Here is a 23,145-nt window from a genome sequence, read left to right on the forward strand (position 1 = left end):
CGTCTGCTGAAATGTATACAGTTTGGAAATCATATTTCTTGTTCTATCCAGAACAATGATTCATCCTTCTAGTGAAGCTGTGGCTTGCCTCTGCATGTTTTGCAATGCTGGCTGGCTTCATAATAGCATAACTGCGTGTTGTGACTCCTACCAGATTTCTCGGCAAACATCTGAGCGAGGAGCAGGCTAATTCTTTGAACGATGGCATTCGCTTTTAGACAATTCTTCCTGGTAGCTGCAGATTTAATGCTTGCCTTGGTCCTCTCCTGCTTCCTTTATGCTTTCGTGTGCATCTGCACTGCATTCCTCACCTGCTTTGTCATCGTTTTCTCCTTGGGGATTGTGAAGAAAATGGAGAGAAATATTGACATAAAAGGGAGAGCTGTTATGATTCTAGTGTCCAACAGCTCCATCGGACGGACGTTTGCCAGGAACCTGGACAAGGCAGGTTTCAGAGTGTCTGCTGCATGCTGGCCACCTGAAAGAAAGTGGGCAAAGGTTCTGAAGGAGGAGTATTCTCCAGACATGAAGCTGGCACAACTCCCTATAACTGAGGATGAGTATAAGATGACAATGAAAACCTTGATAGAAAAGCACTTATCTCTGAAAGGTAATATTTATGGCAAGACTGTGGATTATCGCAATATTAGAAATGACCCAAAGAGCACATGTGTGTGTGAGGGTCCCACGTTACCAGCAAACTAGGAAGACAATGATACTGTAAGCTTAGATCTCTAGATATATTTATTGTTTTCCATTTTGTTCTGCTAAGATGAGGAAAATAGACTAGTCAGTTTCACTGCTAGTTCGCATGCACTAAAGGGCAAACTCCGCCCTAGCGCTTGTGGAGATAGGGTGACCAGACAGCAAGTGTGAAAAATCAGGACGGGGGTGGGGGGTAATAGGAGCCTATATAAGAAAAAGACCCAAAAATCGGGACTGTCCCTATAAAATTGGGACATCTGGTCACCCTAGCAGCAGGATTGGTAACAGTTCCACTGCACCAGTTGTGAGCAGCCCAAGGAATGAAAGGGATTGAGCCATTTGTTGTGCAGATTCTCTGCTCCTGCATTCCATGGCAGATGTGCACATGGGCATAGAGGGCGGGGGGTCACCTCTGCAGAGGTAAGGTTGACAGGCTGGGAGAAAGAGCAAGAGATTCAAGAGGTTTGGTCAGTGCCCTGGGCAAAAAAAACCTGCCTGGCTTTTGTTACACAGATCCAAAACGTGGGGGGAGGATGGGGGAGGGGGCCATGTTAGATCCTCAGCCAAAAGCACTGCTGGCTACAAGATTGCAGTTGGCTAACACCTGCAGGTGGCTAAAAGATTGCAGCATTTTGCTTTCTGATCTGGACCTCACCACAATTATCCATGGCTGGGTTGTTGCTAGATTAAATGACATGGGGGCTAAACTTGAAGACAGTTCATAAACATCACCTGGGACTGGCAGAGGCGGGCAGGCTGTTGAGGTGCATTTCTCTCAGAGAACACACAACACCTGTGCTTGGAACTCTGCCAGTGTGTTTCTGGATGCAATTTTTAAAAGTCCCAGTAGTGAACTACAAAGTGCTAAAGAATTGGGGCCCTGGTTATGCCAACACCCAGAGGCAGATTAAGGTTTCATGGGGCCCTGGGCCAGAGCAAGCAGGGGGCCCCTCCCCATGCCTTCTGCCTGCAATTCTGACCCCCGGCTACCCCTTCCCCCCCATGGTCCTGCCCCTCTTCCAACCATGCGCTGGCCCCATTCTGCTCCCCCTGCAGCCTGCAACCCATTTTCTCCTTTCTGCCCTCCCCTCACAATACCGGAGAAGCTCTGCCCCCCTGCCATGGCCCTGGGGCCACAGCAGAGAGTGAGAGCTCCCCAGTCCTGAGGCCACAGCAGGGAGTGAGAGCTCCTCCAGTCCCAGAGCCGCAGCCGGGGTCTGGATACTTGGGTTTCCCCCACCCCGCCCGGCACTTCTGCTGAGGAGCGGGGTTGGGGTGCAGGGGATTCCCCCACTCCAGCTGCCTGGCGCTGTTACCTGGGTTGGAGCATGGGGCCTTCTGCTGGGAGCGGGATTGGAGTGCAGGGGCTTCCCCTGCCCCAGCTACCTGGTGCTGTTACCTAGGTTGGAGCATGGGGCCTTCTGCCAGGGCGCAGGGTTGGGATTCAAGGGCTTCCCCTGCCCCAGCTGCCTGGCGCTGTTACCTGGGTTGGGGCACAGGGGGCATTTTTCTGGAGCCTCCCAATTGGCTGGGGCCCCTGGGTATGGGCCTGTTGGCCCAGTGGCTAATCCGCTGCTGGCAACACGGTCTCTCTCGTTGTTACTGTAAGAGTTAAGAACAGCAAAAGTGTTTGGTTAACAATCCCTCGGTTTAAATCTGAGGGGTTTGGCAGTGAGATTTTGAGCAAGGGCTAATCAGCTCTGGAACTTACTTCAGTGGTTGGTTGGCAGAGCCCAATATTGCAAGGTTTCTTCATGCTCTCGGCTCTGTCTAGCCAGGAGGGGTGTTCAATCAAAGAGGAAGAATTTTAGGTTTATGTTTGAGGGGAAGTATCCATTCTAACACAGGCATCAGGCTTGCTGAATTTGAATGGATCTTTGTAAGGGGTTGTACATGTGGCTAGTGGTTTACGTAGACGCCTCATTAGAAATCAAAATGCACAAATAAAATTCAAAAATATCTAGAGTTATAATTGTTGATACTAACAAACATTTTTGGAAGGGATATGAAACCTCAAACTTCAGTGTTGATGCCAATCTTTAACTATTAGAGATCAGGAGACAAGTTTTGGCTCCCACAAATCAAGAAAGATGTTGATAAATTGGAGAGGGTTCAGAGGAGAGCCACCAGAATGATAAAAGCATTAGAAAACATGCCTTATAGTGATAGCCTCAAGGAATTCAATCTATTTAACTTTAAAAAAAAAGGTTAAGCGGTGTCTTGATTACAGTCTATAAGTACCTACATGGGGAACAAATATTTAATAACAGGCTCTTCAGGTTTATAAACTCTACCAGAATCCCTGCAAGCATTATGATCTCCAAAGGTGTTGATGTAGGTCCAATATGCTTTGCTAGAGTCTGTAAATATTTTGGGACAAATCCTCAATGACATTAGTGAGCAGTTGCCAGTAGTCCTATTGACAGCAGTGTGTGTATAGTATGACTATTTACCATCATCTCCAGATGACGAGAATACCTCATGTAAGGGAGCCATTTTGTCTAAGGAGGATGGGAAGATATAATCAGTCTACATGGCTAATAGGTTTCTTCATGTCTTAAAAAAGAACGAGGAGTCCTTGTGGCACCTTAGAGACTAACAAATTTATTTGAGCATAAGCTTTCCTGGGCTAAAACCCACTTCATCAGATGCATGCATTGGAAAATATAGTAGGAAGATATATATACTTAAGAAATTAGTCATGCATTTTTTTTCAGAAGAGGAGCTGGATACATACCTCAAGCTAGTGACACTCAATTATCCAGGTGCCTTTTCATACTGGAAAAAAGGCAGCATTACATAGACATCACACAATGCATACAAGCAAGCAAGCAAGTGGGTGAGGTCTATGGCCTGTGTTATGAAGGAAGTCAGACTTGATGATCTGAGTGGTCCCTTCTGGCCTCAAAATCCATGAATCTGTCAAGATTTGATGCTAAGATCATGCAAGGAGCAGTTCTAGTTAAAGATATGCTTGCATATGTCCTGTGTCATGCATGCATGCTCCAGCTCCTTGTGCTGACATGTGTTACACATTCCTGTATTTCTCTACATGCATTCAGTTTTGCCAGTCCCCAGTGTTCAGAAAAACATGAGTCAGGTGCCCCAAAATTATGAGACTGGTTTAAAAATAATGATTTTTTTTTAAAAGAAATGTTGGGTCCTTTTTATTTGTCTTCTGGCTTTTGAGCCTTTAGGGTGCATTCGTGGCACCTTTTCAAGTTTTTCTCTGCAACCATGAGAGCTAGAAACATGTTTCTTTTACAGAGAGAGAGAGAGAGAGAGAGAGTCTCACCAAATCACACACCTCCAGGAGCCGGAGCTCTAGGAAAAACATCCAGTATTACAAGAGTTGCTGACCCTGTGTATGAATGATCTGGGATCCAGCTGCTAGAGAGACTGCTGCTACTCCTGTTTGTGCTGTTGTCTAGACATATTGCCTGGAACTGTTGTCTCTTGTTTTATGACCTTCAATGCTGGCTGCAAAGTGAAGCCTTGAGGGTAGCACAGGAAAGCAAGTTAAAACTGAGGCAATTCTTAAAGCTTAATATGGATGTGAAGCAGCCCCTCCCCACTGCAGAAAAGATACAGGCAAAACAAAACACAACTCTTGCCTGTTAGCTTGATTAATTCCTATAGTGCTTGTCACAGTGTGACCCAGCCATCCTAAATACAGGAGTTAAGGAACAATAGGTAAAGGGTTAGTCAAATGCTAAACGAAAATCAGTAATTGTTGCATCCTGCCCTAGTTTTTGCCAAGTCCAGCGAGTTCCAGAGGTTGCAGCTCTCAAGCAAGAGCACTCTGCTAACATGCAGTTCTCAGATTTCTCAGATGATCTTAATGGCCAGGGCAGGGTACTGGGTGAAAGATGGTTTCAGACAATCCAATCTCAGAGTGTTCGGATTTTAAAGATCATCATCTGCGGCTTGAATGGTAACCAGTGCAGATCTGAGCACAAGTGTCATGCATCCGTGCTGGCCTGTGTCTCTCAGAAGCTGGGAACCTGGGCTCTGATCCTGCAGTGAGCTCCCTGTGGGCAGATCCCCATGGAGCCCATTGACTTCAGCAGGGCTCGGTGTGTGTGTGTACACAGCACTCCACAGCAAAGAGCTGACTGTGGGATCAGGGCCTTGCATTCTACTTCTGTTGGAGCTTCTGGAGAGACTCCAGGCGGATCACCAAGGAGACCACTTTGCAATGTTTTATATAGAAGATCTCAGCCGTTTCTGTGTTCTAGGATAGCTCATTTCCTCAGACGGTTCATTCCTTCTCCATGTATTGCTTTCTGTTGTTGCATTTCTTGTACCAGCCTTTTCCCTGGCTGTCCCTAAACATCCTCAGCCTCTTGAGAGGTCCCCTCTTTTCTTTTCTCCTCCATACTCTTTATTCATTCTGCTTTTTCCACATTCTGGGCCAAACACCATCAGCGTATTCCGTGTGTCAGTCCTGAGACCCCCGTGCAGTTGCACGGGATGGCAGACTATCTCTTGGGGTTTGATTCACTTTCCTTCAGCCTCTGTCAGTCCTATTCTGATTTATTTAATTAGTTTTATTTTCCAATTTCACACTCATTCCCTCTCCCTTGTACAGTTTTTTCCTCTCCTTTTTCTCCACTGTACTCTATTTCTTCTTCACGCAGCTTTCCATATTGCTCATGCAACTTCTTCCCATCACTCACCTAATTGCTGCTTTCTTCTTCCTCGGTGCCTAAGTCTCTTTCATTCAAAATACCGTAGGATTTATGATATTCAACACCTGTAGTGCTTTATGTCTTCTGAATACGTTCAGGACATAGCTGCAGTGAAATATTAGCCCCACTGCAGTTAACAGCAAGACTTCAGTAGGGTAAGGAGTGTATGAATATGATGTATGAATATGGGACCCCCAAATCATTGACCACCAGTCTCACTCTGCTCATCTAATAAATAGGAATTGGCAATACCTACCTCACAAGGGTATTGTGGACATTAATTGAGTTAACATCTAAATAGTCTGGAGCCCCATTATCTGACAGACAATCTCTCATCCTGTACTCCATCACAGTGGTAAAAAACAATTGGGATGTGCTTATTGTCAGAACCTAAGTCTGAGGACTCCATTGGCCGCATTTGGCTATAAGTGACGTGGCCAAGGTCATATAGTAATTCACTGGAAGAGCTGTCATGAGCCCTGAGGAACTGCTGGCTTCTAGCCCTATGCTCAAGGCACTAGACCAGCCACACCTCTCTGAAAGGACAAGCTGTTCTTGCAATATTAGTTTGTCACAGATACCATGCTTTCATCTGCAAGGCTCTCTTCCCCCTTTTGCCATCCCTTTTCTGATTAGTCATACAATTAAAGACTGTGGAGTTATCTCATGTTTAAAGATCTGAGGGATGGAGCCTTTATGGTGATTTAGTCTTGGTAGTCAAGTAATAGACATTATGACTGAATAAGGCAAAAGAAATCCTGTATTATTTGCTGAACGCAATGGGAGTGCACCTCTGAAAATGAGGCCCTTTTCACAAGCAAATCATGGAATATCAGGGTTAAAAGAGATCATATTGTCCAACCCCCTGCTCAAAGCAGGACCAATTCTCAGACAGATTTTTACCTCAGATCCCTGAAGTGGTCCTCTCAGTGACTGAACTCACAACCCTGGGTTTAAGCAGGCCAGTGCTCAAACCACTGAGCTATCCCTCCCCAATGAGGAGGTGGAAGGAGGAGGAGGCACTTGGTGGTGTAAATACTAGTAGCTAGGATTTATAACTCTATTTATGCCCTTAGTATATGTGTATGTACAAACATTATGCATTGATCTTTGAAAATTGGCCCCCATCTATAATACCTCTCTGTCTCACAGGTGTGTTGTAAGCAGTGTGTGTGAGGCACTCAGATACTACAGGGACTAGAGCCATATAATAACATAGCTAGAGCTGACTGTACTGTTGTCAGCTGATGCGAAGCCATGAAAGTCGACCTGTTTTAGGACAGCATGTGTTCTGGATGGTGCTTTCCATCCAAAGCATTTTTAAAGGCATCTGAGCATGATACACTTTTTGCCATATTTATTTAGGGTGAGATTTTCAGAAGTCTCTAAGGAGTTTAGACATCTAACTCCCATGGACTTTTAATGGGAGTGCAGCCCTTAACTCCCTTAAGGGCTCTTGTAACTACCTCTCAAATTTAAAAATATACTCCACTCAAATAGCCCCCCTTCCTGAGCTCTAAGAGCCCTGGACAGGAAAGTAAACACACAATTTAAAAATAGTTAAAAGCAGCAAGAGCAGTGGGCAGAGCCAATATGGATCAGAAGCTCTCATCCCTCACAACACATTTTCCCCTGAAGAAAAATCACACCTGCAGCTGCTTCAGCCCTCCTCTGATTCCTGCTCAGACAGCTGTGCTCTGCAGCCCACCCCCCAGCTGAGAATGCTCTGTTGGCAGTCTCATCTTGTATCCTGGGGGGGGGGAGGCGGCGTCTGGTTGAAGCATCACCCTGGATGTCTGACATGGCAGCATGTAGCTTCACTGTATAAGATGAGAAGTGAGAACGACAGCATTGCTTTTTTGGAAGGCTACAGCAAAAGGTACCTTGAATGAAACCTCTGCAAGCTGGCGATTCCACTCAGTGCTCTGTGGGTTTACAGGCCTAAGCATCCATCCAGACTTCATCCTGTAAAAGGTTGAGTCACTTGTCCGTGCTCACCACCTCATAGGATCATAGATTTTAAGGCCAGATGGGATATTTGTGATCATCTAACCTGACCTCTGACCTGTATTACACAGGAGAATTTCACCAAGATGTCCAAAGGAGCTAGGAGGAGATCCGTGAACAAGGCAAATCGTGAAGTGAGCCATAAAAAGTTCTGTTTGTTGTAAAGCTCTGCGGATACCTGCAAGCTCGATGCAATAGGAATGTGTGCCCTAGATGAATACCACCTAATTAGAGCGGGAAAACTTCTTTTAAATTTAAAAACAGTTTAGATGGAAAATTGTCAACCAGCTCTAACCCAGAAGCATTTTTACATAATTAATGTCATTAATGCATAATAAGAATTGGTGGTTGAGAAATACCTCATGACTATTATGGAATTTTTTTTTTAAATTCTATGTAGATTATTTTTTAAAAAATTACTGTACTGAATTTCTAGGTATAACTAGTAAACGGTTTTTCTGAGACTTATTGTGCTGCAAACTCCCATGTAACAAACCCGGACAGCAGAATTATTGAGGCCTTTTCAATAACACGAGACCGGCATGAACAAATTCCCCTTCAGTATTCTAGTAACTGCAGTATATTGGATTAGGTCTGACCTGCAGACAACTCAATCCTGGGAGCCTCTCTGTTGGAGTGAAATTGTTCCTCTATTTTCCTAGAAAAGTCAGGTGAGGAATTGCCTCAGAAGTACAGTATGTGGTATTGCAGTTCTTAAAGATATTAGGCGAGAGCCAGATCTTCAGCTGGTGTAAACTGGCAAAGCTCCATTGACTTCAATAAAATGATGCCAGTTTATATCAGTTGAAAGGTTGACCCGCTGTTTGCCGGAGGAGGCAGCTCTTTGTCAAGTTGTTGAATGATGTGTACACATGAAGAAAGTTTTGCCTATTAAAAATTTTGAGTTTCATCAATGGTAAAGGAAAATGCAAAATAATAAACTTCCTAGATTTTACTCTTGTCTGTAGCTGATTGGATTATTTTTACTGGTAACAAATTATCCGAAAGATTGAGCCTTCTTTCTGCTTATGAACAACGCATCCTGACAGGTGTGACTGCATTTGGTATTCAGAAATATTCAAAGAATAGTTTGGCCAAATAATTTAAAAGCTAGGATCTGTTTGAAGCCTCTTCTTTTTGACTATTTGATAGTCAGTGTGTGAAACAGACCACCTACGTCACATGGTATTGTTCCTGATCTCCGATTGGATGGATTAAATTCTTTACACAGAAGAATTCATAAATAAATAATAGTGATTAACAAATTGTAAATAATGAATTAGCAAGCACACTTCTTCCTGCACAAATATCATGCCTTTCTTCACAAGCACGCATCTATTCAAATGGGAAAAAATTCTCCCCTGTACAGAGAGCCTAGACGAGACATCTGCACCACCAACCACTTCATCCCTAAAGACATGCTAACAGATCATATTGCCCAGAGAGTTTTGGTTTTGTAACCAAAAGGTCCTTCTCTATTAATAGTGCAGTATTATCGCTAAAAGTCCAAACACCGCCAACCAACTTAGAAATGGATGGAAATGTACTTAAATGGCATAATCAAATTAATTGAGATGTAGTTAATGCAGAGCTAAAACTGGGTTCAGGGACTATACCTGCCCCTTTGCCTCACTGCCAATACTTGTGGTTTTGCATTTACATTTAAAATAAAATTTCTCTTTGCTGTGGCAGTGTGAAAGAGTCACACAAAGAACTGGGGAAACCGACTGACTATTGAGTGATAAGAGTGAAACTGACTATTAGAACTGATCAAAAATTGGAAAATTTCCATCTTAATTTCAATTTTGCAAAACCACATTTTCTGTCAACCCCCCTTCCCCCTGCCAACCAACCAAACATTGATGAAAGATTCTTGACTGGCTCTACTGACTATACACAGAGTGCTGCTTTAATGCACAACGCAAATAAACTAAAAACCAGGGAAACATTCCTCCCCCGCCCCTAAAACCCAGTTTCATTCAGAAACAAGAGATGTCAGGTAATACTTATAACAATAGTAGGTGGGAAAAAAAGGCTGCAGACAGAACTATGACTTTTAAATTGATAGCGTCCCTTTCAAAAGCTACAATTATAGTAATAGAAAGTAAAGCCACATGAAGTTAGGATGATGAAGTGACACAGCTCAGATCACAATATACAAAAGTAGGGAAATTCCGGGTAAGGCTGTAACCCAGCTCTTAACTCACACCCCTTTCTATCCACTGGGCTATGCTCTAAATAAAATGCATCAGAGGGTTCACTTTCTAGCTGCACTTCTCCTTTTTAGCCTTCCCCGAGGAAGCTCCTCCAGAATTTTTATTCGTGAGCCATAACACCAGAGAGCAGTGCAGGTCTGGTTGCATCAGTCATGTTGAGCTACATGATCTAAAATATTACAACATGACTGACAACACAGCCAAGAGGTGGGAGAGGCGGTGTGTGTGTGTGTGTGTGTGTGTGTGTGTGTGTGTGTGTGTGTGTGTGTGTGTGTGTGTGTGTGTGTAAGCAAGATACTTTAAGTCAAAGCTCAGTTTTTCTGAGAAAGAAAAGGAGCAAAATATCAAATGTGCTTGGGCAGAATAGTCTGGGGCCATCTGCCCATTAACTCCAGGTGGTATGCACAGTGGGCTACATGCATGTTTGGTGGAATAATAATAAATCCCAACTAATACTTTGCTGAAAAGCACAATACTGTATATCTCCAAGCACATGACAGCTGAAGATAAGTATTACTGACCCTATGTAAGTAAGATGGTGGATGGATACAGCAGCCAGGGAAAGCTAAACTACAGGTTAGCCCAAAGTCCGGTCCTAAGTGCAACCTCAGTGCCACAACAGGATTCAAAACAAGAGGAAAGCGGCTCCTATCATTTGCTATCAGCCACCACAGGCCTTTACAGCTTTCGACAAACTAGGAGGGAAGAGAATACGCTCTTCCTCGGGTACCTTTCCTAGGCCTCTTGCCAGGTCCCCCTAGAAGCACTTTCCACAAGGCCTTATTTCAACTCCCCACTCACTTTCTGAGGGTGAGCCAGGAGAACTCCTTATATTGTCTCCAGCAGGGAATCACGGGTTGACCAGCTGATTCCTCACCATCATGTGCCCTGTCTGGAGACTGCAATGCCCAGTAACTCCCAGACTTAAAGGGGAAATGTTGCCATAACAGACATACCGACTGTGCCTGTTCTCAGAGATCAGTGCTTTGTTACATCCTCAAAGTCAACCAGGAGTCCGGTGGCACCTTAAAGACTAACAGATTTATTTGGCCATAAGCTTTCATGGGTAAAAACCCACTTCTTCAGATGCATGGAGTAAAAATTACAGATACAGGTATTGTTATACTGACACACGAAGAGAAGGGAGTTACCTTACAGGGCCAATTCATTCAGGGTAGATGTGGCCCACTCCCAATAACTGATGAGGAGGTGCCACCGGACTCCTGGTTGATTTTGTGGATACAGACTAACATGGCTACCTTCTGATACTTGTTACATCCTGTTCCACAGACAGAAAAACAGAAATACAAAGAGCTTAAATGACATCGCCAGTCAACGGGTACATCAACACAGCAGCAGGAAGATGCAATTCCCAGCTAGAGTAGACATACATGCTAGCTCCTTTTCGGCTAAAAATATAGTGTGGCCGCAGTGACATACCCAGGGTGTCAGGTGGGATTGTCCTTGGGTGGCTAGCCCAAGTCATGGCCTGTCCTGCCATGGTCACACTGCTATATTTAGTGAACTAGTTTGAGCAGAACTACTTCATATATGTCTGCCTGCACTGGGAATTACACTTCCCAGCTGCTGTGTAGATGTACCCAAGAAGACTCAGCTGCTGACTCCCATTCCTATGCTTTGTGGAGTTTCAGCCATTTAAACCAGGACTGAATTTGTCTCAGTATGTTGTGTAGATATGGCTTATATATTGTTACATGGGAAAAAGCAACTTCTTAACTAGGGGGGTTGCAGTGGGAAAAACCCTGATGATCTTTGAAAAACACCATTTCCATTTGGATAAAATTTTATTCAAGTGGAAATTTTCTGACATTCTCTAGGCCCAAGTTAAATATTTGATAATATTGCTGGATGAACTCACAAGATCCGTTTGATCTTCTATCAGCAATTTGACATCACTTCTCTGGACGGGGCCACATTGGAGTATAATGGACTGCTCTCAATTTTGTATTTATTTTTTCACAATTTATTTTATGCAACATTGGAAATATTTTGAATAAACTGGTTGAAGCTTTTTTGAATTTCAACATTTTTCATGGAATTATTTGAAGATTTTCATAATTTTTTTATTTCCCTTTTTGGCTACAGCTCGTAATAGTAAAGATTTGAAATTTGATGAAATATTTTCATTAAAAGTTTCTATATTTTCTTGCAATACCTTTTCATCATCAGCTCTAATATGAAGTATGTAATGCTAGAACTTTTGGAGAATCGGGATTTCAGCTTGGATCCATGTCTAACTGTGTGTCAGAATGGTTAAGTGTTATATGGCTCAGATTTGCCTCATTTTTTTGTCTAAATGCAGTTGCTATTTGCAATATTTATTTTTAAACAGAGTAGATGTCTCCTTTATTTGTGTGCAGAGCAACATTATGAAATAACAGGAAAATGAATTTTAAAAGTTAACACAGCTCATCTCATGTCAATTTGACAGGCATGTATGGGCTGATGAAGAAGCCTTCGGTCTTGATGTGGGAAGAACAGGAGCCAGACACAAACAGATTCTCTGAGGGAAAAACTTCTTATAAATGGAAGGATGTTTGCATAACTCCCGGTAGGATAAGCTTTAGCCAGTCGAGCACATCTGAATATGTTGCCCCTCTTAGTCCCTCTCTAGACTTAGGGGGGAAAAGTATTGGGAAAAAAAATGTGTACGCCGATTTGTTCTAATGAAGATGTTTTTTAAACATCACTTAGCACCTCTGATGACAGGGTTCAATATCTTGAAAAATATGGTAGCTGCTCCTGGTCAACTTTAGATACCACCCCTCACTACGGTTGACCATAACTAGCTTTGAAAACATATTTAAAATCACCCATTTGAAAACACACACATTCTTTTCTAATCTAGGCCAGGCCTTACTGTAATTAGAATTTGGCAGATAATTGACTTTGCTGTTCAGTGGCCAAACTGGGTGAGAGGGAGGAGAAATTGATTCAGCTTGAATGAAATGTTTCATTTAATTCTTGGGTCCCCTCCCTTTTAAGTTTAAGTTAATTCTTGCTAAATTTCAAAACAAAAAGTGTTAACATTTTGTTTTGAAAATATTTTTTTAAAATCACTTTTTTGACTATTTTTTTTTTACCCTGGTGGATTTCCCCCCAGTCAAAACTCTTCTCTGAACTTGACCCAAATTTATGAATAAGTTTGGTCAACCTGACACTTTGTTTTTCAGCAAATAAACTATTTGCTGAAAAAAAATCACCCAGCTCTAGTTTGTAATGTGAGTAAATCATCTAGGGCCCAATCCTCTGAGACGCTGAGTACCTTTGGTTCCCACTGCTGTCATGGTTGTTGACATTTAACCCAATGGGAGTGAAGCACAAGGCACAGAAATTCTCGGCAGTCTCAGTATCTTAAAAGATCTGGCCTTTATCTGGGGAAGAGTTTTCCTCATGTTTTGTTTTTCATATAGTGGACTAGATAAAAAAATGGTAACACTGTAAGGACTTATCTAGACTAATACTTAGTTTGCAGCAAGCTGAGGTGAAGAACTACCCTGCACTAGTCTGCTGTGCACTAAGGGTATGTCCACATCTGAACTGGGAGGTGGGATTCCAAGCTCACATCTATGTACCTCTGCTAAATCTGCTTGAGCTAGTGTCTAAAAATAGCAGCATGTCCGCAGTTGCATTCTTCTCTTTGCAGCCTTCCTCATGGCACTTCTCTTTCTCCCTGTGAACTATGTAGTGACTTTTGCAAAGAAGAAAAGCCAGCAGTTACTTACTAGCCTGCTGAAATCCAAAAACTGACAGGTGAGACAACATCTTCATCTTAGATACATCCAGCCTGGTCGTGCTAGCTAGGCTCCACTCAGGTCACACTCCTGAGCAGACGCTGCCCCAAATTCCACAAAATCAGAGGACTCATCCCAAAAGCTGGGGAGTTCAGACCTGAGGCTATTTTCAACCCTTTTAAAACAGGGGCTGTTTGCAAAATTCAGACCTGGATTTGGTTTTTGATGTCCAGTGCCCCCAAGATCTGTTGGTGTTCAGACTCAGGATTTTGGTTTGGGCTAATCTCGATTATGGGGACATGAGACTGCAAAATATGCTGGAAATTCTTCCTATCCTGTCCTGTCAGGTATCTGTCCTTGCTTTCGAAATTCACTCTTGAAAATTCACTGGGTCTGATTTTGATCTCTCTTACACCAGTATGAATGAGAAGAAACTTCCCTGGCTTCACTAGATGTATATTTATAATGTTGTTTTAACCTTGTTGGTCCTAGGCTATTAGAGAGACAAGGTGGGTGAGGTAATCTCTTCTATTAGACCAATTTCTTTGCTGAAAGAAACAAGCTTTTGAGAACTGAGGGGTCAGATATGGAGTGATCACTTTGTGAAAACTGTTCACTCATCCATGATATGGTGTTTTTGTCTTTTATCATTTTCTGTGTGAGTTCATTCGAGAGCATAATGATTATCTTGTTTTACCCACATAGTTGTTACTGGAGCATTTAGTGCGCTGGACAAGGTACGCTGCATTTTGTGACAGGCATGTGTAAGACCCAGGGATCTTGAAAGATGTGTTGTGGGAGGGCGGGTATTAATCATCATAGCAGGGGACATATGTCTCAGTCCTCATCCTAAAAGGAAACCCACAGAACACCTTCAAAATATGATAACTTTGCTAGACGCTAAAGATCATGGACATAGAAGAGACACTGGATTTATGGCTCATTAAAACAATCTGTAACCCACTAACCCTCTTTGTCCTATGACTGCAGGAGAGATGTTAACTGCCCAGTTCACCTCGAATGGTCTCTTGCAACATGTGTTAACTCCTTACGCTGAACAATCTGTTCCACCTTGTATTTAGCTGTCACCCTCGGAGTACGTTTCCCAGACCCAAAGAACAGCTCTGTGCAGGGCAAAATCTTGTCTCTCTCACCAACAGAATTTGGTCCTATGAAAGATATTACCTCACCTGTCTCACTAGATGTATGCCAATATTACCCTTTTCCTGCAAAGCCTGTGTGCTTTAACCGATGTCACATCACATGATGTCACCTACTCTTATGCTACCAAAAAACCTTCAAGGCAGAACTTTCCTCTGAGTCTCCCATTGGGTTCTGGGTTGCCTGCTTATTCAAGGCTCAATTCTGCTCCTGCAAGCACTTCCACTGAAATGAGTGAGACAACTTAGGAGGGAAGAAACCAGTCAGCACTGGTGGCAGAGTCAGAGCTGTAGACTGTAAACTATGTGGGGTGAGAACAATGGGCCAGATCCTGTGGTATTCTTCAGTCCATGGAGTTAAACGTGAATGTGGATTGGCATCGGAACAGAGTTTGTCCAGGCCAATCTCTAAAATTGAGACAAAATGGTGTGCAACACGCCTCAAACTCGGGATCTGAACTAGTCACCTATTGGTTTCCACAGTGAATTTAAGGTACTTGTTCTGAACTGTAAACCCCTAAATGGCCTGTGACCTGTCTGCATGATGGGCCATCTCTCCCACATTGCAATGATAGCAGAGCTGCTGGCAGTGGAAGCCCTCAAGACAGAATGGATAGGAAAAAGAGCTGCTGGCAAGGTGCACTCCATGAGGGTCCCTCAACTTTGGAACTCACTGCCCTGCTTGGTCCAAGGTAGCTAGAGAGTGTTGACCTTCAGGGTATACTACAAAGGCCCTTTAACTTACCCATGCTTTTGGGGAAGGAGGAGCAGGGTCAAGACTGCCTTTGTACATGAACTGGGTCATGTCTGGGTTTCTTCTCACTACTGATTGGCTTTTTTTTAGTGGTTAAAGGCAAGGAGAGGATCCTGGTTCTGTATGTATGAACATATTTCTTGTGGGTGGTAAAAGCACCACAGAAGTATTCAGATAATCCCATTTATTTCAGTGGGAGGTAGGCACCTAAATACCTTTGAGGCTCTGGGCCATAGGGCCTGATCAAAAGCCCAGTAAAGTCTTTATATTGACTTCAATGGATTAGACCTCAGAGCTTGGCACAGATGCTTTTTGAAAGCAATATTAGAAATGGAAATAAATCAATATCGACTTCTCTCTCATTTGGTCTGCACATGCTCACCAGTGGCTGTGCAATGGTAGTGATGATGTGATACAGAGGGAAAAACAGTTCAGTCAGAATAGAATAGTGAAATCAGAGTGAATGGAATTGTTCAGTGCTGAAGAAAGAGATTAACCCCCTCCCAAAATACATTTATTTCAGTACAGAAGGAAACTTGTGGAATGACTCAATGAGTTAATAATGCCATAGTGAAAAGGAGCTGCAGGGAGGAGTAGCTTGGAACAGGACTGACTGATTCCTGACCTACCATTCAGCGCTTGATTCTTGCGTCTTCAAACTTAGTCATAAGACAACGAGAAAACATTGTGAATTATGTCTGGATAGAAGACTATTCCCCTAATTGTATTGTGGGTTTGCATTCAAATCACATTTGTAACCAAGAATATGGTGAATGTTGAAATTTTACTGGGATAAATGATCTAAGTGTCTGTTACAGCTGTCCCCCTGCTGCATTCCTTTTTCCCCTCTCCTTTCTGTTTGTCCTGTGTGGCCACCCCTCCCGGCCATTGTGCTAACTAAGTCACAGCTCTATTCATAGGAATGGCTTGTACAGACTAACTGGAGCCATTGCTCTGCCTAGGGAGAGGGCTTCTTGCTTCTTTATTTGGCTTCTTTGTTCAGACCCGAGCTCGGTGTGGGGGGCGCTGTCCAGAAATGCAAGACCTGAAGTGGCCAACTAATTAAGCATATGAGTCATACCTGTGGCTCAGAACATGCCCAGGCATGCCTATGCTTACCTGCAGCCTTTCCCTGCCTTCTCTCCTCCCCTGTATCAAGAGGAGCCAATCAAAACTACTGGTGGGAAACTGCCTGAGTTTGCCTTTAAAGCCAGACATTTTCTAATCAGACCTCGGAGAAGGTCCTTGCTTTGCCACCTGGTCTGATCAGCTAGGGGTCTTCGGAGGGCCCTCTCCCCGCTCTCATTTGTTTTTGAGCGTACCCCCGTTTTTAAACTCCCCTCCCACGAACAACGAATTTGTGCCTGGAGATCTCCTGATTATTGTATGCGAATCGAGTCCTCTCTCCATCCTCCAATGCTACTGCTGTTCCGGCCTCTGTGCTTGCTGCTGTCCTGGGGATTGGTAAGAACTCCCTCTTGCAGACTCCCCCTGTCCCAGCTGCTGGCCTTGTTTCCCCAGCAGACAGACCCAAGCTAACTCCTTGGTCTGTATCTGTAATCTATTTCTTGCTCTGCAGCGCCTTTGCTGCTAAAAATAAGCCTGTGCCGCTGCTAAGCTGTGCCTTCCGGGACTGTATCCTGGGCTGCCGGCTTGCAGCCGCCCCACTGCTGCAGCCACCTCCCCCACCCGGGGGCTGTACCCTGGGCACACACCACTCTGCCCTCTGGAACTGCTCCCCCTCCTGATCAAAGAATTGGCATAGTGTAAGGTGCACCTATTAGAATCAGGTTCTTAGTCTAGATAAGTTGTAATTTCATTTTGCATAGTTGTGGTTAAGTTAGGTTTAAAGAATTGCTTGCATTGTGCTCTGTAAGTTAGGTTTAAAAAAAGAGTTGTTGCATTGTGTTCTGTTACTTGCTAATTTGTGTAGTCTTGGTTAAGTTAGATCATAAATAAGATTTTGCTGTGTTCTGTATAACTGTGGTTGTCTGTCTTCCCACTGCCCTAACCCCCCCCCACAAGCTTGCCCGTGTCTCCCCCCAAGCTCCCCAGTCACTCGTTGCAGTCTCTCTGCTGTTTAAACTTGCAGCCTGTCTGCTCTCTGTGTCTCCCCGAGTTTAAATCTCCCTCCGCAGCGCCTCTGCCTTTGGTCTCTGCTCCACCACGTGCTCCTCTTCCCTCATCCCCTAACCTCATTCCTCTACCACTGCCTTTCTCTCTCTCTCTCTCTCTCTCTCTTTTAATCCCTTCTCCCACGTGTTCACCCCGTTCCTGCTGCTGCCAAACCTCAATTCTATTACTGAAGTCTAGCATAAAACCCCATTGGTTACCCTTTTTCTCTCTGACACACCTCACATTTTACATTTACACCACTGTGACACATTTTTACCTAGAGTTGTTGGTTGGTTAACACATTTTATCCATAACTGTTAGTTAGTTATATGCTGCTGTGACACACCCTTTACATAGAAATTGTTAGCTACCTGTTATATTTATACTTCAGTGTTAATTGGTTACCAACTGTATTGTACCCCCACTGTATTGTACCCCACTATTGAAACCCCCTATACTATTTACTAAAAGAAACCCCTCCCCAATTGTCTACCTTAACAAACCCCATACCCCTCACTATTGAATTTTCCCTGTTTTTGCATTTTCTTAATAAAGTTTATTTTGCACCCCACCAGTGCAGTAGTTGTCCCCCAAGATCCCCTACCTGTTGGCAGGGTCACTAAGATGGAAGGAAATAATGAAGAACCTTCCTGAAAGACTGCTGAACATCGAGCTTTCAACATACGCTGTGCTATGACTTGGCTTAATTGAAGGACAAACTGTTGGTCTTTCATCTTTCAAATTGCAACTCAGAATTATCATTACCCATGTGAAATGTAGTCCAGTCCTGGCCCACAGAAAAGAACTGCAGTTAAATTCAAACTGAGCCCAAACTAACCATTTTAATTCAACCATGTCAAAAAGTTTTGTTTTGATGAAAGCTGTTGAAATGAATTGTTTTAACATTTCTGAATTGAAAGTTTTGGTTTCTAGCCAAAAATGTTTGACCTTCAGCTTTTCACCAAGAAGTCACCATTTTCTGCAGTAAGCAGACACTTTTTTTTAAAATTCATTTAGTCCAACACCCAATTTGCAGTTGAAAAACAGTTTCAATGGAACATTTTTAATCAGCTCCGGTGAGCAACAACATTTTGTCCAGAAATTCCTCGTGCAGTTTCAGTTGAATAATGTATTCTTTATTTTCTCTGCTAAACTGTTGTGTATCATTGATGTGGGCTTTTAAATAGCTGCTGTTTCATGGATGGTTAAATGATACCTATTTGTTTTCACAGTGGTATGTATAGCCTGATTGTACAGTCCTTATTTGGACAAAACACCTGTTGGCTTCAATGGAAATTTTGTTTGCTTAAAGATGTGATGATAGGTTTAATTTGTTTATAATGCTTTATGATCCTTTGGGATAAAGGAAACAATACATTTATAAAATTATGGCTTTAAGGCAATGCTGTCGTGAAACCCAATTGTGGTATACCTTCCCTTAGAATATTTTAATACAAATTAGCTACAAAGTAATGCAGAATTTTTATGTTGATATTTTCAAAGCTGTCTAGGAGATCAGAACGCCAAACTCCCTTCAGTTTTTGTGGAAGTCAGCCACCTAAATCCTTTAAGCAGTCTTGAAAATCTCAGTCATAACGTGTAACAACATTGACATAATTCACTGTTAAAGCTAACACCTTAGCACACTTATTATCACCATATGTCCCTATTTAAAAGCCAAAGGGCAACCTAATTTTTCCAGACCAAAACAGATACACAAAAATCAGAGCTGGTCAAAATTATTCATTCATTTTTTTAAAAAGAGTTCTTTTTTCTGAAGCAAATGTTTTTCCTTTCCTCATCCCCACCAAAAAAAAAAAAAAAAAAATAGAAAAAATGGAAAAGGAGAGAAAAAGCCTAAAAAATGAAAAACAAAAACACAACTTCATTTTAGGTTTCAAAATTAATATATTTTCATGTTTTCATTTTTTTTTGGCAGAACACTGACAAAATTCAAGAGTTTTGAGAACATTTTCTGGAAAACAATTCCACACACCACCCCATCACCTCCAAACATACTCACCATTTTCCAGCCAGCTCTAATGAAAATGTAGCTGGGCTACAAATGTTCAGTCCCATGGCAACTAAACCCTCAAATTCAAGAAGTGACAATGGAAATGACAGCTGAGCACTAAAGCCCTGAACCTTCTCTCATTGAACTCAATGGCAAAATGCCCATTAATGTCACATGTCCAGGACCAAGCTGTAAATACACCTGCCTTTCCAGGGTAACCCTCTCAGAACATTTCCCAGCCAAAAAGGTTTTTTTTACATTACATGAGCGCTGACACTCTTTTCATTTTCAAAAATATCACCGTGGCAAATGTTAAAACCAATCACATTCTTTGCCAGCTGCCTTTATCAAAGCCACAGGTCCCTATATGCCAACTCTAGCAATGCAGTCCAAAAACACAGTACAAGGCCAATATCAGTACAATTCCACTGGGATAGCTGCTCCTCAGAGTGGTAATTCTCCTGTTAGAATACCTTGCTGTATTTTCAGGCCTGGTGCTGCAGACTTCCCTTACACGACTAGTGTTTACTCACATAAGCAGTCATACTGAAGCCAGTATAAGTACGGGCTACGCACCTGCATAATGATCTGCAGGGCTGGAGTTTAAGATAAGAAGGTCTTTGGGGGCAGGAATACCATTTTATGTGCTCGTATCACTGCTGAAAAGCACTGTAATACAATGCAAATAATAAATAGCCATTATGGTGGTGTGATTTTATTTTATTATTGCTAACTTGATTAATAAAAACATTGAATGTGCCCTCTTATCTGACTCACATGCTTGAGTTTCTTTTATATGTCACGTCAGAAAAATACAGAATGTATTCACGTGTTTGAATGTCCCTGTAGTTCAGTTATTAGTATACTAACCCATAGGCCAGGAAAGTGTGGGTTCAAATCCCATTCCATGGATCACACACAATTCAACACAATAATAACTCCAGCTGTTAGCGATACCATGCATCATATTACACGTTGAGCTGAGCTCCTCCTCGAGTTTGTCTTTTCCAAAGCTGGTGTTCCTCCCTTTTAATTCAGAAGGGTTTCAGCTTGATCAGATTCTTTCGGGTAAGTCTGGTCCCAGCTGGGACCATGGCTTTCTCAGAATTAGGATTTCATGTGTAGAACTCTACTCCTAAGAGTGTCCATCTTGGATCAGCTACTATTCATTTAATGCCTACTGTTTCCATCTGCCATTCTGTAAGGACAGAGTGGCGGTGTTTGACACAGGGAGAGTCTGCTGTTAGGCCGTCGTGTCTGGTTAATGACCATTATCCCATGCATACCCTTGCTGAGGCGTACCTTACTACACGAATAATCCTGGGTTAAGCAAGACTAGGGAGAGTAATGGTGTCAGAACCTGGCCTTAAATAATCAATTTGTTTTACATAACTCCATTTGGGAGCTGAGCACATAGATTCTTTAAATAAATAATTAAAAAAATACATACTGCCCCCTCTGAGTTCTTCTTCAACAAAACAGTTTCCTTGTCCCCTCATTCTCTGCCGCTTTCCTGACCTACTTACTTCATACTTACAATTTTCTCCTTTAATCTAGCTGTGCTCTATAAACTTTGAAGCAGACCTGCACTTAGCATTGAATTGGGCTTCCAGGTAATGGATCAGATTCTCAGGTAGAGTAAATGAGTGTAGCTTAGCTGACTTCAGTGGTTAGTTCTGAAGGATACACAACAAGGTGACTAAACAGACAAAGGAAGGAGGACAGGATAACAATGAGGATAGGTGTGATTGCACAACTTAGTTGTCACAGTGCTGACAGTAGTTACTTTTGACAGAGTTGGTCATGCTGGTGGGGGAGTGGCACTGTACGTGAAAGACAGCATAGGATCAAATATAGTAAAAATCCTGACTGAATCAAAGTGTACCATAGAATCTCTATGGATAGAAATTTCATGCTTAAATAATAAGAATATAGCACCACGTGACCAGGATGGTGATTGTAAAATGCTCCAGGAGGTTAGAGAGGCTATAAAAATAGAAAACTCAATAATAATGGGGGATGTCAACTCTCCCCATTTTGACTGGGTATATGTCACCTCAGGACGAGATGCAGAGATAAAATTTCTAGACACTATAAATGACTGTTTCCTGGTGCAGCTAGTCCTGGAACCCACAAGGGGTCAGGCAATTCCCGATCTAGTCCTCAGTGGAGCACAGGACCTGGTCCAAGGGGTGAATATAGCTGAACCGCTCAGTAATAGCGATCATAATATAATTAAATGTATCCTTGGGGGAGGGGGAATACCTAAGAAGCCCACCACCATAGCATTTAACTTTAGAAAGAGGAACACAAAAATGAGAAAGCGAATTAAATGGAAATTAAAAGGTACAGTCACAAAAGCTGCAAACTGCCTGGACATTTTTTTTAAACACACCAAATAGAGGCTCAACTTAAATGTATACCCCAAATTAAAAAACATAGTAAGAGGACCAAAAAAGTGTCACCATAGCTAAATAACAAAGTAAATGAGGCAGCTAGAGGCAAAAAGGCCAGATCTTGTAAGTGCTAAGAATTAGCTGTATATGCAATTTATTTATGATTTATTGTCAAATATCCTTGTGGGGCATTTTGGTATTGGACAGCCATAGGCCTTTCTTATGTTACTTATTGTTGATAAAATTTTGTTTGGGCAAGGAGAAAAAAGTTGCCTTCAGCTGATTTTTTGAAATCCCCAAAAGGACTAATAAGGACAGTCAGGCAGCTTCATGACATGTAAAAAGTAATTCATCTGGAGTAAGAGTTTAGGATAATGCTAATTACATTATAAAGAGCTAAAATTGTCTCTGAGCTGAGAGGAGAGAATTTCGCATGGTTGACTCCAAGAAATTAACTCAGAAATTTAGGACCAGATCCTCAACAGTTGCAAAATGGCCTTCCTCCATGAAATCAATGAAGCTGAATAGAGCTAGCTGATTTACACCAGCTGAGGATCTGTCCCCAGAGGCTCAAAGACTAGCTTAGGCTGTGCCATTTATAAATTTTAGCCTTTAAGGAGTTCCACATAAGTGCAACAATAAATGCTACAGGCTATGTCCATTCAATGAACCCTGTATGCGATGTTCCAAAACACTGGGACACTGAAATATATGGCCATAAAATTGGTTTGATTTAACATCTCTGATTTATGCTGGCATTCCCTTAAAAAAGAAAAAAGAAACCAGCAGAAAACAACTCCAGGTAATGTTATAGTATCAGCTCTTAGAAAGTCTGAACAGGAAGCACTACAAGAGAGGCTATTGTTTTTGTTCTTGGTTTTGGCTGGGATTATTATATATATTATATGTGTATATGTGTATATATATATACATATACACATATACACACACACATATATGATATATCTATATAGATAGATATGATATATAGATATAAGGTATATATCTTTTCCTGGGCTTTTCCAGGAGCACAAAGTTAAATTGTAACATTGCATGATATAAGCTACATAACCATTTTTTCATAGCCAAGGCTGTACATCCACCAACCAGCTTCTCTGGGGAGCCCATTCAGATGTGCTTTTCACTGCATGGAATCATGGGACAAAATAAGGTAAAGGCCTGAGGCTAGTCTAACATATGTCTGGGGCTGGGCTCAGAAAACAGGGTCTCATCCGAGATCCTCCCTACACTGGTGTGCACAAACAGAGGCAAACTCTGATAACTCACCACCACCAACTAATGTCATATGCAGATATACAGTTTCTTGTACTT

At 42.4% G+C, this 23,145-nt stretch overlaps 1 protein-coding gene across 4 annotated transcripts; it reads left to right on the top strand.

The window, feature by feature from the left end:
* On the top strand, nt 1-20,159 carry LOC127050358 (uncharacterized). 4 transcript variants are annotated; one of them, XM_050952244.1, is made up of 4 exons: nt 1-610; nt 12,072-12,191; nt 13,329-13,393; nt 15,812-15,861. In XM_050952244.1, the coding sequence occupies exons 1-3, from the start codon at nt 202-204 to the stop codon at nt 13,388-13,390; spliced, it is 591 nt and encodes a 196-aa protein (XP_050808201.1). In that variant the 5' UTR covers nt 1-201; the 3' UTR covers nt 13,391-13,393; nt 15,812-15,861. The 4 variants fall into 4 exon arrangements, with proteins under 4 accessions (XP_050808201.1, XP_050808200.1, XP_050808199.1 ...); XM_050952243.1 differs by lacking the exon at nt 15,812-15,861 and adding an exon at nt 17,979-20,159 and having other exon boundaries at nt 2-610; XM_050952242.1 differs by having other exon boundaries at nt 3-610; nt 13,287-13,393; nt 15,812-15,860.
* Nucleotides 20,160-23,145: the final 2,986 nt, after the last annotated feature.

This window comes from Gopherus flavomarginatus, chromosome 4, assembly GCF_025201925.1.
Source record: "Gopherus flavomarginatus isolate rGopFla2 chromosome 4, rGopFla2.mat.asm, whole genome shotgun sequence".
Classification (NCBI taxonomy): domain Eukaryota; kingdom Metazoa; phylum Chordata; order Testudines; family Testudinidae; genus Gopherus; species Gopherus flavomarginatus.

Bases quoted from the DNA above. Each gene is read 5' to 3' on its own strand.
- LOC127050358 (XM_050952242.1), top strand. From the start codon at position 202: ATGGCATTCGCTTTTAGACAATTCTTCCTGGTAGCTGCAGATTTAATG. The intron at 611-12,071 runs GTAATATTTATG...TCAATTTGACAG, and splicing joins AAAGCACTTATCTCTGAAAG to GCATGTATGGGCTGATGAAG. The intron at 12,192-13,286 runs GTAGGATAAGCT...TTCTCTTTGCAG, and splicing joins GGATGTTTGCATAACTCCCG to CCTTCCTCATGGCACTTCTC.